This window comes from Myiozetetes cayanensis, unplaced genomic scaffold (genome assembly GCF_022539395.1).
Source record: "Myiozetetes cayanensis isolate MyiCay16 unplaced genomic scaffold, myiCay2020 scf2-11, whole genome shotgun sequence".
NCBI lineage: Eukaryota > Metazoa > Chordata > Aves > Passeriformes > Tyrannidae > Myiozetetes > Myiozetetes cayanensis.
Genome location: NW_026087411.1, coordinates 105,409,709 through 105,426,400, shown reverse-complemented (window position 1 = coordinate 105,426,400; position 16,692 = coordinate 105,409,709). Strand labels below are relative to the sequence as shown.

The window sequence follows — 16,692 nt, the reverse complement described above, 5'->3', positions numbered from 1 at the left end:
AGGAAAAGACTGTAATAGCTTATTTCTGCATAAAAGTGATGATTAGGTCTCTACCTTAAAGGTGCAAGGTGGCTATAAAAATAAATGAGCCACCACTCATGGAGGCATTTAAAAGAAAGATATGTAGATGTGGTGCTCAGAGATATGGTTTAGTGGGAGACTTGGCAGTGCTGATTAATGGTTGGACTCGATGATCTTAGAGGTCTTTTCCACCCTAAGTGATTCTATGATTCGATGAATTAACATAACTTCAAGGTTTATTCCCATATCTAAGTTTTCCTGGTAGCCAGGAGGGGGTGACAGGATGTGGAGGGTGTTTTGGGGCTGGATATGCCCAGGTGCCACTATGGATGGCACAGTGACCTAGGCCAACATCACAATGTGGGTACCAATACCTGTGCTTGGACCTGCACCCTGCAAGAGTGGAGTTTTTTGATGCCAACACACCTGACAAGGTCGGACTTCCAGCTCCAGCCACTTATACCCAGTGGTTACAAACCAAGCCCCAAATTACACGAAGCTCACTCATCCCACCACCGGATATTTATTTGGCTCTACCACTCTTGAGCAAAGTTTTTGTCCAGGTGGTGAAGAACTTGATGCTAAACACTGAAGTAAAAAAACCCCAAGGGCTAAGAAGCAGTGAGAGGCAGTGGCACAGGGCTGTGGGTCCCAACAGTCTGTGGTGCCCCCTGCCCCTGTTTTAGGTTACACTGTGTGGGTGACTCAGCCAGGGAGAGGGAGTGCTGGGAGGGGTTGGAAATAAATGTGTTTGGAGGAGCAAACTGAAGGAAGAAAACTGTTTTTTGTCGGAGAGTAGAGTGATATTTAGGGTTGCATGGTGGAAATCCAACATAAGCCTTGTGCAAGCCTAACTGCTACGAACCTGTGATTGTCTTCTCATTCACTAAGTAACTGAAACTTCAGCTCAGCAAAGCATTAAAGCTCAGTCTTCATTTTGTGCTGTCAGTAAGTGCTTTGCTGAGCAGGGGCTTAAAGTACCAAGCTCATTGCATGAGATTTATCCCACCTAATTTTAGATATTTTCAGTGCAGTACACCGGAGCTAGTGACTCCAGGCTCTTCCCATTATGAATGGGGAGAAATAAGTATTTCTGGGGTGCTATTCATTAGGCCTACTCTACCTCAGAAGGAGAAATACCTTTCAGTTGAAGCATTTGCAAGCATAGCTCAAAATAGGCAGATCAGGTGCAAACATCTATAATCCAGGTACCTACATTCATACACCTGAACCTTCATCCACCAGCAGCCTCTGATGATAGATGAGTAGAAAAAAAATCATAACAATTTGAAGGTATCAGGAAAATGCAAACTGAATTTTAACAGAGAAAGGAAGCTGAAAATTATTTTCTCCCTGAGAGAGTTACAGTTATAATTGTTTTTAAGACAAACAGAGGAAGAGCAGAATAGGTCATTGTGTTTCCCTTGTTTAAGGCATTATTTCTTTTATGCTTTCATTTTCTGAGATTGCTCCCCTGCCTCCAACAGCTACTGAGGGTTCCTGTTCACCACCCTAACTTTTAGAAAGCTGCAGCTAGGTGAGGTTAATCTCCTCTTGTGCCAGACAGATATTTTTGAAGGGGGAATCTCAAACATTTGAGACATTTCTGCAGAGTTATTTGACTCAAATCTTGCGTTTCTCTGAACGTTGAAGACCACTGCTCTCCCTGCATAGTCAACTGGGATGTAAACTTCTGGGAATTACTGCAAATATGGGAATGCCTGGAATCCCTGTGGGAAACAACTGCAAAACCTTGTTATCTCTGAGAGCACATATTTTTGTTTGCTTGATTAGCAGTGAGAGAGGATGACTGATGGGCGTGTTGGGCAGAAAAGCATTGTGCTGTTTTTCTGCTGCTGCCTCAGGCTGCCTCTGGGAAGATGCTGGTTCGTGGGCAAACCCCACTGAACAGAAGAGCAGCAGCAGTGCTCTGTGTGCAGTGGTGGGAGGCAGGGAATGTGTGGCAACTGAGAAAACAGCAGCAGCAACTGTAGCTGTTGAAAGTACAACACAGAGGCAAATACACTTCTGTAAAACTTAGTGAGCTGGTGCTTAATTGTAGAATCACAGAATGGTTTGGGGTGGAATAAGCCCTAAAGACCATCTAGTTCCAAACACCTGCCTTGGACAGGGACACCTTCCACTAGACCATATTGCTCAAGAGTCCCATTCAACCTGGCCCTCAACACTTCCAGGGATGGGACATCCACAGCTTCTCTGGGCAACCTGTTCCAGGTTGTCACCACCCTCCTAGTAAAAATTTCTTCCTAATGTCTAATTAGGAAGAATATCTAATTAATGTGGTCTGTCACCTGGGGCAGGAGTCAAGGATGCCCATCTAAGCACCGAACTTGGGACAGTAAGTTAGGAGTAAAATTGCTTGACATTTCCTTCTATGAAGAGTAGAGATAGCTCCAGAAAACAATTCATCCTATCCCAAGAAAAAATTTAAAATTTGTTGGTTGAGTCTCTCTCTGAATACAGCAGGCTCTTTCTAACTTCAGGAAAGTCATTAGATCTTTAACAGCAGTGGATAGCCCAGTCCCTAAATGTTTTTAATAAAAACTATGTTCTTCTTAGCACTGGAAATTTCTTTTTCTCTACATTTCGACATCTAGTGAGATGAGGATCATGCTGAGATTGCTGCTTATGTGTGCTCTCATAGGGCAGCTGATAACAGAGCTCGGAGCTCTGTGAAGCCTGGTGAGGGAAAATTCATGTACAGGACCACAACTTGTCTATTTTTATATCTAGAACTTTCTGACTCTAACACAAGTGAGAGCTTCTACTGAAAGCAGCAGCCTGAGATCTACATGGGGACCAAATCTGGTAAAGAGTTTACTTCACCTGGGGACAGATTCTGTCTGGGTGTTTTGTGGGACTCGAAGAAGAGGAAATGATTCACTGACAAAGGGGGGAACAGATGCCTTGACTCATAATTTCCTGCTCTAACCACTAGACAATTCTTATAGTAATTCCTTGCTGTATCAAAAGGATGGATTAGTTTCTTAATTCCTTAAACATCATGAAATGGTTTTCCTGAGTTATACATCCAGGCTTACCATACTGCCTACTGCAGGAAGATGTCTAGGGTTTATTCTGTAAGTTTGTAGAAAAAAGTGCCAAACTAAGTGTATTTGCCCATTCAGATGCTAACTGGTAATAGAACCAAAGTGCCAGATCTATGGTGCTGCTTTTCTCATATGTGCAGGGCTGGGGCTTTTGGGGTTGATACACTCAAATCTCGTTTAGTTCATAAAATTCCAAACATAACAGAACACATTTTTTGTGCCTAATTTGGTAAGATTCTGGACGATGGTTAAGAAACACAAAAGGATTATGTCTGCATAAAAGCAAATTTAAGACATTATTGTCCAATTAAATCATTCTGAGGTTTCACTTTCCTTCCACTAAATAAAATTTCTTTGTACCTATGACCACTGTAAATGGTTTCTAGATCATACAAAGATGACTAAAAGAGTAATGGATGCAAAAAACCCTTATAATTACACTTTAACTGTCAGCTGTACTTAGGAGTCTTCTACCACATTGTCTCATATATGCAGAAAAGAGAAAATACACTATATTCAAAGCCAGTTTGCTTAGGCCAGCAAATCAATAGACTCACTCCATAGGATCCCCTCTCAGGAGCATTCAGATTCATGGCCCAGGCACTGTTTCCCCTTACAGGCTGGTTTTAGTTTTAGGACTGTGCCATCTGCTGTTGGAATTGCAGATTTCCCTGGGTCTGCACAGTTTTCAGTAGTCAGCTCTGACAGCCTGGCCACACATGACTGTGATTTGTCCTGTGTGAGGGACACACACTGTAGAGCGACTGTTTGCCATCCCCACTGGAGGCTTCAACCTTCCCAGGATCATTTAATTTACTGTTTTGAAGGGCTCTGCTTTGGCATGGACATGAAAGGGCTTTCCTTTGTCTCTCTTGCTCAGAAGTATCAAAGGTTATACGACACACATAGGATGCAGAGTTGTATTCTGCAGTATTAAATTTTAACTGAAAATTGAACCTCCCTTCTGCTCTTCAGCTCCATGAGCAGAGAAAGTGCACAGATAACTGAGGAATGGGCAACTTCAGCTTCTCATCCTTATGCTATACTTTACTTCCCATTGTTTATATGCCTGTGGGATCACAGAGCTACTAAAAACTAGACTGAACAATAAAGACATTATTTTGTTACTGAAACTGGATTACACTCTTAACCACAAGTCTCTCCTATCTGACAACATGAAAGTGGGAAAACTGAAAATGAGTGTGCACTGGGTAGTCAGATTCCTCAGAAGAGTAACCCACATCCTCTACAGGAGCGTTTCTGAGCTCACAAGTCTACCAGGAAGGACTGTCCAGGGAAATATTCCCTGAGGTATTTTCAGTTTTCAAATTTCGACACAGGGCATCTTCCTGGCAGTCACTGCAGAACAGGCACACTGTGCTCCATGCCTGTCTATGGCAGCTCAGGAAATCAGGTGGTGGTATATGGATGAGCTCTCCAAGGGAACAATGTCATATTTTGAGAGACACAACTGATTTGGAACTTCTTAATCCCACTGCTGAACCCTGTGACAATTACATCTGACTGCCTCACATCACTAACATGCTTATCTACTGACATTATTAGGAAAGGGAATGTCTTACATTTTAGGCAGAGAATTATGTGAGCAGTTAGTTAATAGGATTTTGTTACTGAGAGTTGTAGGACTTGGCATCTTTGGCATCTAGACTGCATAATGAGGGGGATGTATATGCCTAGGGATCAAATCCAGATCGGCCAGCACACCATGCAAGATGCTGTTTAAACAAGCTGGTTGGAAACACCAAGAGACGTACATCTCAAATCCTTTTCTGCATCAGGACTTTGGCAGTTTTTAAGTCTTGTTTTTCTCTCTACAAAATGAAGAACTCCCAGATCAATAAGCCTCATTAATACTCACTGTGGGCATGACACCAGTGCTCCTCCAAGTACCTGTCCCCAAGACTTTAGGTGTCCAGTCTACCGTCAGCAGCTCCTGCACCAAAATGTGACCCTGCTGGCCATTCTAGCCCACTCCACTGGCCACACTAGCTGACTCTACTGGCCACACCATCCCACGGGTCATGGAACCTACTCTGATACTACTCACAGGAACAGGACATCCAGAAATTAAAATTGAGGCTCACAGAGAGAGAGCAAAGGGTGGTGCCGCCTTTTGCAGACCATGGGCTCGTGGAGTTTGAGGAATGCTGATCTGAGGAGACAAGCAGATGAAGGATGTGAAAGCAAAGCCATTAGCTCCTGAGCTGAAATGGCTTGGCCAGTGTTACTCAGCAGAGCTGGGAAGTGAACACGGCCCCCGAGGGGCATGTAAACTGAAGGTTATGTTTTCTAGTTGAGAAGTAAAATGGAAAATATCAAGAACACAAATAAAAAATCCCTTTTTGCAGACAGAAAATGTGGCTAATATTGCTGTCTCTCCTCCACTTCATTTAGTCATCTTAGAACTTGCTTGTAACAGCAAATAATTCATTTTCAGATAGAAATGTGATAAAGTGTCAGCAGACACCCTTGACATAATGATGGCCAACATTTCCTTGCAGAATTTGAGTTTTTCCCACAGGACATATGATCCACTCCAATCCCTTTTTTGATGGGAACTGCCTTCCCCAGTGCTGCCTGTAGCCTGAGGCTAATTAGAGGAGAGCTGTTAAGAGATCAGGTGATGCTGAAGACCTTATCCAGTTTTCCCGACTTCAGGAGGTTTCGGAGCAGGCCTTGAACCAACAGCAGGACTACAAATGAGACAGGAGGGCCAAAAGCAGGAGGCAGAAGTAGCTGTGACTTTTTGACCATGAGGGCTTTGGTAAGAGCTCCTTCTGGAGAGAGGTCTTGGGGTTCAGCCAGTGCTGGACAGACCTGGAAGGTGGACTTGGGCATGGAGCCACCTGCCCCTGTCCTGCCTCTTCTGCCTGTGCCGAGGCCAGCACAGCTCTACGCAGCAGCATGACTCAGACAAAAAGTCAGCCTTGCCATGACTGCCTACCACTTCCAGCCTGAATTTCCTCCTGAGACACTTTGCTTCCCACATTCCTCAGTTAGACTTAAAAATAGGGCTGCCTCTGATCCATGCCAGCTAAACAGATTTTATTTTCCTGGTTTGCATGTTTAAATAGCATGTTTTGCATGGTATCTAAAGACCAGAGTAAGCTGCAGGCAGCACAGTTATTGAAGGCTGAGAAAAGAGACATCTCATCTCTGGAGATGCCTCTTACAGTGAATTGAAGCTCAATACACTAAATTTAGAAAAATATTACATGAAAGGAACCTGGGGTGTAGGGAAAACAGTGAAAGGACTTGAACTTGGCTTAAACACACACTCCTGCAGACACTCAGAAAATTCTAAAAAAGCCTACCAAACACAGCCCTCCCTTCTGAAATGCTGCATTATTTGTGAAGAAATGTGGAGGAGCAAGTAAAAGTAGCCCTCTGCATGGGAGTCTGCAGTAGCATTGCAGCCACAACGTGTTGCTGTATCGTGTGGCTGGCAGGCTGGTGGGATGGCTCAGAGTGCTAAATTATGCCATGTTTTATGACAGACAACTCCAGAAAAGAGATGTTATCAGTCGAAGTTACAGTATAGTTGCCATGGCAATTATAAAATGGGAAACCGTTGCTGTCATTTATTTAATTGTCACATGCCTTATGGTGAAATCATGGCTCCCTGGGTTGTGGAAGGAGACAATAATTGTTGGGTTTATCCCAAGTGGCTGTATTCTTTTGTGCAGGGTGAGCAGAGGAGCAACAATCCAAACAAATCCTGACTAGATGGATCCTTGGGGGAAAACTCAGGGACACAAGCCTGGGATCTAGACAAAACAGCAGTTCAAAAAACCTTAGGACTTTATTATTAATAGAGATTTCCTCTAAAGAAACAGATCCAGTAGCTTCTTTGTGATTACTCCAGTCCTTCAGCCTGGCTGCTCACAGGACAGGGTTCTCAGTAGAGCAAACCTTTGTGCCAGCACTCATATCCCAGGTAACTGCCAGCCATGGAAGAGACTCAGCCCTTTGCTGTGTCACCTCCCTTGAAGGAACCAAGGTCACCTGTTTTGTTTTATGCAAAGGCCACCAAGCTCCCTGAGCATACAGGGTTCACTCTGAGGATCTGGACACTCATTTCTGTGGGTCCAGGAGACCACAGTAGTCTGCAATGTCTGAAATTTTGAGACTTTGTCTCAACAGCAATGCCCAAGATGGATTATCTGCTTCAGGTATAAGGAGACATGGATTTAAGGAGACCTTAAGGAAGAGAAGACAAAGCAATGAACCATCTATGACCAGGTTACACGTGTGTGTCAGCAGTAACATGGTAGTCTGACTCCCCATGCTGAGATGATTTGTCCCAGCTCTCCTGGCCATCCCTCTGGAGCACAAGCTCCAGTGACAGGCCAGCTCTGGGTACTTTGCTGCGGTCTTCTACAGTCGGACTCACAATTTCTCTACCTCCAATGTGAAAACAGCTGAACACAAATCAGGTCTCAGCAACCACCTGCAGACATACAGATGTATATGCAGATACATGTTGTTGAGTGAGCAGAACAAACAGTCATGTACCTACAGAACACCACGTAAATACAGCCTCCATAAGCTACCTTTACTCTCAGGGATTTGAAGAAAGTGATACTGAAAAGAGTGCAGAAGAAAATTTTAACCCACTGATCAAACCTGTTGCACAGATATGATGGGACAGACTGTCTGAAAGTAGCACTGACATATTAGGGTTTTGCCTGCTAATGTTGTCACACTGACCAAGGCCATCAGACTACACAACAACCACAAATCTCTTCAATATCTTAAAAAAATCTACCTGCAAGTGTTCCAAATTCCCTTTTCATCCCAAAAAGATTAAACTTCTTCCCAAAACTGTGATGAGATTAGTCTAAGCTGACAAGATAGACTAAGTGTTGTAGAAACATTACTTCTCCTTTGCAGAGGAAGGAACCAAGTACAGGGCAGTCAACTGCTGGCAACCAAGTCCTGCTGGTTTGTACATGCAATTTCCTCTAGTAATCCAATATATATATATATGTATATATAAAAAATATTTTTAGTTGAAATTAGTAAACTGGGTAGAAAGCAGGAAAAACAAGCAACCAGATCCACTGGTGCCTCTGATGTGTTAGTGAGGAAAAGAGAGCTAACATGATCCTACACTGTGTGTTTAGGAACAAGTAAATAGGTTACAGAGGCTGAATATTACCCCTCTGTATGACAATACAGAAGGAGGATGTCAAGGGCATGTGCAAAATAAAAGTATGAGAAAAATAGCAAGAGACCTGGTGGAAATGCCTTTTGGTAAGAAATAGAGGTTTAATATCTTTTATTTATCAGAAGTGAGTTTAAGAGGTAACATACTTGTGACACGGAAGCTCTTTCTTAGGAGAAACACAGCAAGTCACAGAAATCAGTGGTGGGAAAACACTAGATAACATTAAGTTAGCAACAAGATGTAGTCTTTTCTGTGGAGGATGACTAAACATGAGAAGAAACCATGGAGGATGTGGCGGATGTGGTATATTTTTCAAGCCTTCATGTTTCCAGATCAAAGTGGAAGATCCTCTTCAGATGCAGAAGTTATGTGAGCACATCTAAAGAAAAACTGTGGCCTTGGATACCCAGATTGCACGAGAATATGATACTGCCTGAACGCTGCAGTGTAAGCCACACTTTTACCAGTGGATGCATATTCATACACTTTCACACTAAAACCTCCCTGAGGGTAGTGATCGCTCCATCTCTCTGAGTGCTGTTCTTGATAGCAATAAATTGTGTGTCATCACTCATTCACTCCATGTTCACTGTGTCGTGTGCCAGTCTGGAATAAAGCAAGGAGGGACATTTATCTTGATTTTAGGAGACTTCCTTGTAGACATCACGTTCCTGTAAAAATGCACATGTGCTGCTGATCGCTGATGAAGAGACCTAGGAAGTTTTTAGATCAAGAGCTTGAACTGCTTGTCAAAAGAGAAGACAAACTACCAGCTGGTTTTCCAGACAGCTGCATCCAAGACATGGGCAGAACAGCACTGAGAATAAATATGCATGTAAAGAACATAATAAAGCCCTGTCTTCTGCTGCTAAACAAATCCATTTTAAAAATGGTATAAAATATTTATGATAGTACATTGTAGGTTGCACTCAGCTTTTTTTTTTTTTTTTTTGGAGAGTAGAAGGGAATAAATTTTTCTGCCAGACTCCCAAATCACCCCTGCTGATGAGATGTGCAGAAAACCTAAAAATGCTGCTGTATATTCATGCAGTTCCACAAGGCTTCCACACAGGCTTCCACCCAGGGGAAGAGTGGGTGCTAAAGGTTGCAAGAGTCACCTGGGGTGCTTAACAGCTTCTTTCTGAATGGTTTGACAGGGATGCAAACCTCTTTGCCTTCAGGAAAGCCAGCTATACATACTTTTATGTCTTCTGCTTTGCTCTCTAGGCCTTTGATTTTATCTTTAAGCCAGCAGTGTTTATGGTTCTCAAGATGATAGTGTTCTGCTAAACAAGTTCCTTTGTCCCATAGTGTTGCTGACAAATCTGCTAGTGAAACAATTTTACTATTCAGTAATTTCAGTTTTGCCTCCAACTTTTTCTCTGTCCCTTTTGAACTGACAGTGCTGCATTAATGTCTGCTCTGGCTCTGCCTGCCATGCATTTCATTGCTATAGCCCATTAAAAGCAGTTGCAGCCGTGCTTACCACTGCCTTCCTCCTTCCTTTGAAGCCGTTTTCTTTGACTGGTCTCAATTAATGCATAAGCTGGGAAAGTGCCTCCTTTCCTCCTTTCAAGATGTTTTTGTTTCTTTGTTTTAATTTCATGTCTTTGCCTGAATAGATGTTTCCAGTATGCTCTTTATGAAAATGAAAGGGAAATTGAAGCTTACACAACTTTTTTATTGGTGAAAGAAACCCAGGCCATGGTTTTTCTTTGACTGTGTTACCATTGCGTGCTTTTTGACTCCATTTCTTCTCTCTATTCAGGAAATCCAAGTAACATGATTAAAGTCCTTTTCCAACTCAAAGACTTTGACAGCAAACAAAGATGGATCACTTACCAACCGAATGAATCATGTACAGGAAACCAAGGCAAGTGTTAAACATATTTACTAGGGGAATCAGTTAAGAATGGTATGCCCGAGGATCTGCAATTAATTAACAGCAGTTCCCTGTACTGAAACAAGAGATAGAAAAGCTATAAAATAATTAGTAAAATTCTATAAAGCCGCATTCCTCAAGGCAGCCACAGATGCTGAAAGGAAATGCTGGACTGTTAGGCCAGATACCAACTTGTCAAGGAATTAATCATCTTATTTAATGGCAAATACCTGGCCACGTGGGCAGCCGTGCAAAAGAGCTGAATGGTCTGAACAGATGGAGCACTCCTCTCTCATTACTGGTTATTGTCATGCTGCTGCCAGGCATGCAGCAAGCACCTTCCTCAGTTTCCTCATCGACAGGCTAGTTGATCAGCTTTGTGCACATCCATGGAAAGTCACTAATGAATCAGGGCTTCAGACAGGAGTTAAAACGGGAAAAGTTTGTGAATTACACAAATTTGTGATGAATACATTCCCTGCACATCAGCAGATGATCCTCAGGATCCGATGCAAATGTCCCTGCAAGACTGTAAAGGAGTGGGTTGTGGGGCCATCCCAGCCTGCAAACGAGCTTCCTTCCAGTAGAGCAGGAGGGTCGCAGCCGGCAAGGGCCCCGCGGCAGGAGCCGGGCTGGGCGACAGCGTTTCATTGCCCAGCGTTTCATTGCCCAGGAACGCCTGAAACAGAGATGTGAGCTTTGATCTCGGCCACGTCCAAACGTCCTCCCGCCCGCATCGGCACAGCGCTCACAGGGAGAGCCTCCCACCTGCGGGCTAAGGAACTGGCTATCGAAAGGAGAGCTGCTGTGTCGCTTAAACCAGTGCAACCCCCACCTCTCTGTTTTCTATGCAGTTGCCCCAAATCCCCATAGTCTGAGAGAGAGTAAAGCAAAGCCTTTTGACTTCGTGAGAAGGGTCTGTTCTGAACAACCTGGTCAGCACCAATGCTCCCCGAAGGGAAGACACAGCTCGTTCTCTGCCCTTACTCGAGGCTTTCTGAATAGCTTTTAGGAACAAAACTCGCCTGCCTTCTTTTATATACAGTTTTCTGAATTCCCGGTTAAAGGAGGCTGATTAAAGAGTATTAAATTCTGCCAAGTGGTCTCCTCACCGCCCCTCAAAAGGTATTTTTGCTGGGACAGTTTAAAAGCTTCTTCTGTCTATCTCTGACTTGTTTGAATCGCTAATTTTTCTATCACATCTGTTGCTGTTGATTAAACTAGAGCAGTGTCATAGCAGGGCATTTCTCTTGGCTTCTGTGGGTGAATCCTTAAGTCTACTGCTAATGCATCAGAAACCTTATAATTTCTGTGAAATGTTAATAAAATAATACTTTAATTCCTTACCTTTTTAGAAAATTTCATTTTCTAACAATTCAATAGAAAATGGAAATAAAAACTATGGTTTAGTTTCAGCTAGAAAACTGCCTAAACTGAGTTTCGCTGTGGTTTTTTTTCCCCCATATGACTTTGTCAAAATCAAACAGCTTTAATGAAACATTAAAACATTAATAACACTGAATTTTTCTCCAGAAAACTTCCCAAAGTCTACCTTCATCATTTCAGCACCTTGAATGACTAACTCTGCATGCAGAAGCAGACAGGTTTGAACAGGACCCATCAGACATTAGTAGCTGCATTATTTTGTCAGTGAACATCCACCACATTTTGATCTACAACAAATATGTGATTCCAACTCCTGGTTATTGGATTTTGGGTCCAAGTCTGAATGGAGAACAATGTCCCATCTGACATTTGCAATTAGTTTATGTCACATAAAAATAGAAAAGTATTTTCTCAGGATTGCAATAAAATGTCAGGCTTTCCATATAACATGACATGACAATAATTTGTGTTATTTTCATAGAACAATAATGTAAGTGATACACTGCTAAACAAGACTGCAATAATACTAGGAAAAAAAGTCTAATATGATGATGCTTATCTTTGAAAATAAATGCCATTAGAGGCCAGCCACACTAATTGCCTTTATTGAAGAAAAAAAGAAAGGAATGTTGCAAAGCAGTAATCTCCTAGTCAATTAAGCAATGCTGACTTCTGAAATGTCTTTCAGCTTATGTTTCCCCAGGAAAAGAACAAGAACTTAATTTGGAAGAGCTGAAAGCAGTGAATTTATTTATGATCCAAGGTATAGATTGTACACTTTTTAACTGCTTAGACCCAAAGATACATACCTTCATTTTATGAACAGAGAAATAAAGACAGGGGAAAAAAATAAAAGACAAGTATCTAAACTAATCAGATAACTGCCACTTTTAACTTCAGGGGAAGTTCCCCTGTCTGATATTTGCATGTGACTGAGCTCAGTTACCAGCTCAGGGTTCCAGATGGGTACAAGATAAACATATTCTCAAAAGAAATCAGTATCAGGACTGAGTACAAAACCACTCAAATTCCTGAGGTTTCAGACCACAAGATTAGTCAGCGTTGAATTTTAGAAGATATGCAGTAGGAGACACAGAAAATGATAACTTGTGGGATCTATGTTTAAACAGAAGCTTCACACCCCAACAACAGTGTTTGAAGTACCACCATATCCCCATGGATCTCTTCTGTGTATTAAGCATTTCTCCCTCCCCCCACAAAACCTTCTTCTCCCCATAAAGCCATTCAGCACATCACTGTATCAGCAATTCTCCTGGGTTTTGTCTGGAAATTTCTAGAGTGCTTTACTACCTTATGGTGCTTTCAAGCCCAAGACTTGTTTAGGATGTATTGGTATTAAGCCCAGGACAAGAGAATAATAAATCTTTCATCCCTGAAGAGTTGGTAATCCAGTGGAAGGAGGATCGTGAGCCTTCCCCATTGCTATCTTTTCCATGGGCATGTGTTTGAGCTCCAGCACTTGGATCCATGCTCAGGAGAGAGCAGTTCCTGTTGGGTGAAATAAAGCCATGACAGAGGAGAGCCATTCCTCTACCAGCCCCTTTTCTGTGCTGGGTTTACTACAAACATAACTTTTTATGCTGTTCTAGTTAAATAAGCTTTATTTACTATCTTATCATGTAGTAACGGCCCCCAGTGAATGTCACTGAGTTTGTGACAGGTGTGAGATACAAACATACTGACACACACTTTTGAATCAGGAGCTCACTCCTTCTGTTCACTGCTTATTTACTGCTCAGAGGTTGTTCCTCTAGAGTGGCCAAGATAAAACTCAATTTGCCACTGAAGCTCAGTGACTTTGAAAAAAAGACTTTCTGAGAGCATCACCTTCACTTATTCATCAGGTGGGTGCAGAAATTTCCCGCCCGGCACAGCAAAGATGTGGCTCCAGGCGCTCTGCTCAGCGCTCTGCTGGCGGCGGTGAATTGCTATTTCCCTGAGGATCAGACCGAGATGAGAGCGCATCACGCGGTGCGTTACACGGCAGTGCTTGTCATCATCGCAGCGATGGTGCTCGGTAACGACTTGTTTGTCACGGTGCCTGACAACACAAGTACATCCCTAAAAACTCTTCTGTCTAGACTGGGGGAATTTTGCAGAAAAGCATCACTCGCGAGCATCCCCGCATACGCCGATCCTCGGCCAAACATCTGCTCTCAAACCAACGCCGATGCCCGCAGCTCTGCTGCTTCGAACCGCATCGCGTTCTCCTTTCATCATGTACCGCTTCCATAGGGAAGAGCCATTCGATGCATTAACCCCTTCCTGCCACCGGACCAGCCCTCCACGGACCCTGGGAGTCCCACTCCCGCCCTCCCCGCACCGCGCACCCGCCCTCCTGGCCGAGCCCTTCGCGACGAGGCTCCCGTAAGCACCGACGTGTCCGCGCCCCCTGGCTCCCCCGCATCCCCCGCCCCGGCCGGCCGGTCCCCCGCCAGCGCGGCTCCGCAGCCGCACTGGTGCCGCTCCGGGCGGTGGTGAGCGCGGCTCCGGCACCAACTTTGGGAGCGGAGCGGAGCGGAGCGGAGCATCCCGGTGCGGGGCGCGGCGCGGCCATGCTGGGGCCGGCGGCGCGGCTGGCGCTGGGCGCGGGGGAGCTGCCGGGGCGGCTGCTGGCGCTGCTCTGGTCGGCGCTGGTCCTGGCGGCCGCCGCGGCCGCGCTGATGGTCCTGGTCCTGTGGGGGCTGCGGGGCCGCCGGGCCGCGCCGGGACCCCCCCGCCGCCGCGCCACCGGGGAGGCGCAGGAGCAAGAGGAGGAGGAAGAGGAGGAGGAGGAGGAGGAGGAGGAGGAGGATGCTCCCGCGGGGGCCGGCGGTCGGGTGGCCGGGGCGCTGCCGGCGCGGCAGCCGGAGGAACAAAGGCGCACGGCGCAGGTAAGGTTAGTGGGGGGGTCATGCCTGGCCCGCTCTACCGGGACAGGACGAGCATCCTTCCCTCTTTACTCCCCGGCACCTTTTCACCGTGCAGAGAATAGCCCTGCAGACAGCCCGGTCTGCACCCTCTACTCCCGGCCCCACCGGGCAGCAGCCATCCCATCTCATCCAGTCCCGCCTACATAGGCACCGTCCCGAGCTCTCTGTGTAATATAGCGGTGAGGGGCTGAGCATTCCCTCTGAGCCCTGTGGTGTCATCGAGATGATAGTGCAAAGCAGCAGGTTGCCCGAGCACCTGGCTGGGGATTTCTGGCACTGGCCTTTCATCTGCAGCTTTGTCTAAGAGCATAACAACACATGGGATTAATCCTTTTAGCAGGGAATTAAAAAATACTCCAGTTAATATCCATCATATAAAGAAGGAGTATGCAAGAATAGTATTGGCACTATGGTGTTAATACAATGGGCTAATAACGTATACTCCAAATGAAAGCCCTGTTGTTATTGCACTGATATGTGGTAGTGACTCTGAACTGATGACCATGCCACCCTGTTGAATACAGGCTGTGAGTTTGATTTCATACACAGTGCTGAAGTTTCCATATGACATTGTCATGACTGTGTCACTCTGACATGCTGTAAGTTGTCTGCAGCAGAAAACCTCTGTAAATTACAGAAAACAATTTCACTGAGGCACTGCAGTACATAAAGTACATAAAGTGCCTCTCTCAGGGGAACACACCAAACATACATATGTATTTAAAAATAATACATCAAGCTTTTCTGAACATTTTAATCTATTACTATTATCTCCTAAGTCTCATTTCTGATAAAAGCAAACAAAATAGATTTGCAGGGATTTTTTTATAAGTGTGCTATAAAATAAGTGATTTTGTTCCTCATGAACAGAAATATGTCAGGCTTTCCATCATAACACTAGTTTTCAGGGTTTTATTATTTTATTCTGGGAGTTTTAACTTTTAGTGTTTTAGTTATATTTTAACAGACTATTTTATTTTAGAGTATTTTTTTCTTTCATCAAGGGCAGAATACTGGCCTGACAACACAGGTATCCGTGAATTAGTAAAGAACAATTAGCAATCAAAAAGCAATCCAGAGCTACTCATGTCAAGGTGTGAAAAGGGATTTCAGTAACAATTTTATTAAAGCTTTATAGTTATAAATACTAGACAATTTGATTTGGCTGCAGAACAAATGAAAATTTTCTAGAGCCACCAATTGTTGGAGACAGTGCAGGATGGAAAGTGGGGATACCTACCTGGTCTCATTTCTGAGAAAGACAAACAAAATGAATTTTCAGGAATTTTTTTAAGTGTGCTATAAAACAAGTGGGTTTGTTTCTCATGAACTGTGTCAGAGACAGGCCAGACACTGTGATGGTGATGGGGTTATTAGTTCAAGCCGAAGACATTGATTTAGATAGATATCTTCTAATCAGAGATGCTGCACCTCACAGACCTGAGTAACAGAAACCAAAGAAGAGGAGGGATAAACTGAAGGGTTGAATTTGTTTACAGTCATCTGCAGTTTCTGTCATTAATCTCATCTTTTCCTGCACTGAGCGATTCTTACTCTTGAGGAGCTGGATTCTAACAGTTGCATTTGCACAGAGTAGCATCATCCTCTGTATGAGACTCACTGATTATTGTGCAGAGTATAGGAAACATGGTCCTGAGGAGCTGAAGGATGAGAAGGGGATGATCAAGAAAAATAAAATCAAAGATCCTAGAGAGAGATAACCAAGGGAAAACATCATACCTGCTGAAATGAAAAGCAGAGGTTTGTCCTCCCACGGCAGTACCCTGCCCTTTCCCTTCTCTGTTTGTCTCTTTTGTTTTCTTTTCCCCACCCCCCCCTTCTCCACTGCTTCTTGTCATTTCCCATCATGTTATCTCTGTCTTTGGAACATCATATCCTTGAGGCAAAAACTTTATCTCCTTACGTAAGTGTAAAACGCTGCATGCTGCTCTGGCGCTTAGCTGATGCAAGGATGCCAGAACAGCAAAACACCTTTGATATGCTGAAATTTGCATATGAAAATCTCCACCAAGGCAGCATCAGAGATATTATTAAAAAGAAAGTCTCCCATCCATAGACATGGCCAATACCACAAGCCGGGGTGTGCAGGTCTTACAGGACGGGAGCCCCTCTCTGCTGCCTATTGAGGTATGAAGCCAAGAGACAATTGCCTCCAGTGCTCAGGTGTGTTGATACATCCCAGCAGCC

The 16,692-nt window shown here is 44.1% G+C and overlaps 1 protein-coding gene across 2 annotated transcripts in view; it reads left to right on the top strand.

Annotated features, from left to right (window-relative positions):
• Positions 1-14,127: 14,127 nt before the first annotated feature.
• The window catches only part of LOC126640630 (protein LYRIC-like), a 29,432-nt gene continuing 26,867 nt past the window's right edge, over positions 14,128-16,692 (top strand). For both annotated transcript variants that reach the window (XM_050316596.1, XM_050316597.1), the window contains exon 1: positions 14,128-14,445. In XM_050316596.1, coding sequence (XP_050172553.1) covers positions 14,128-14,445 — 318 coding nt within the window. The remainder of the gene's footprint in view (positions 14,446-16,692) is intronic.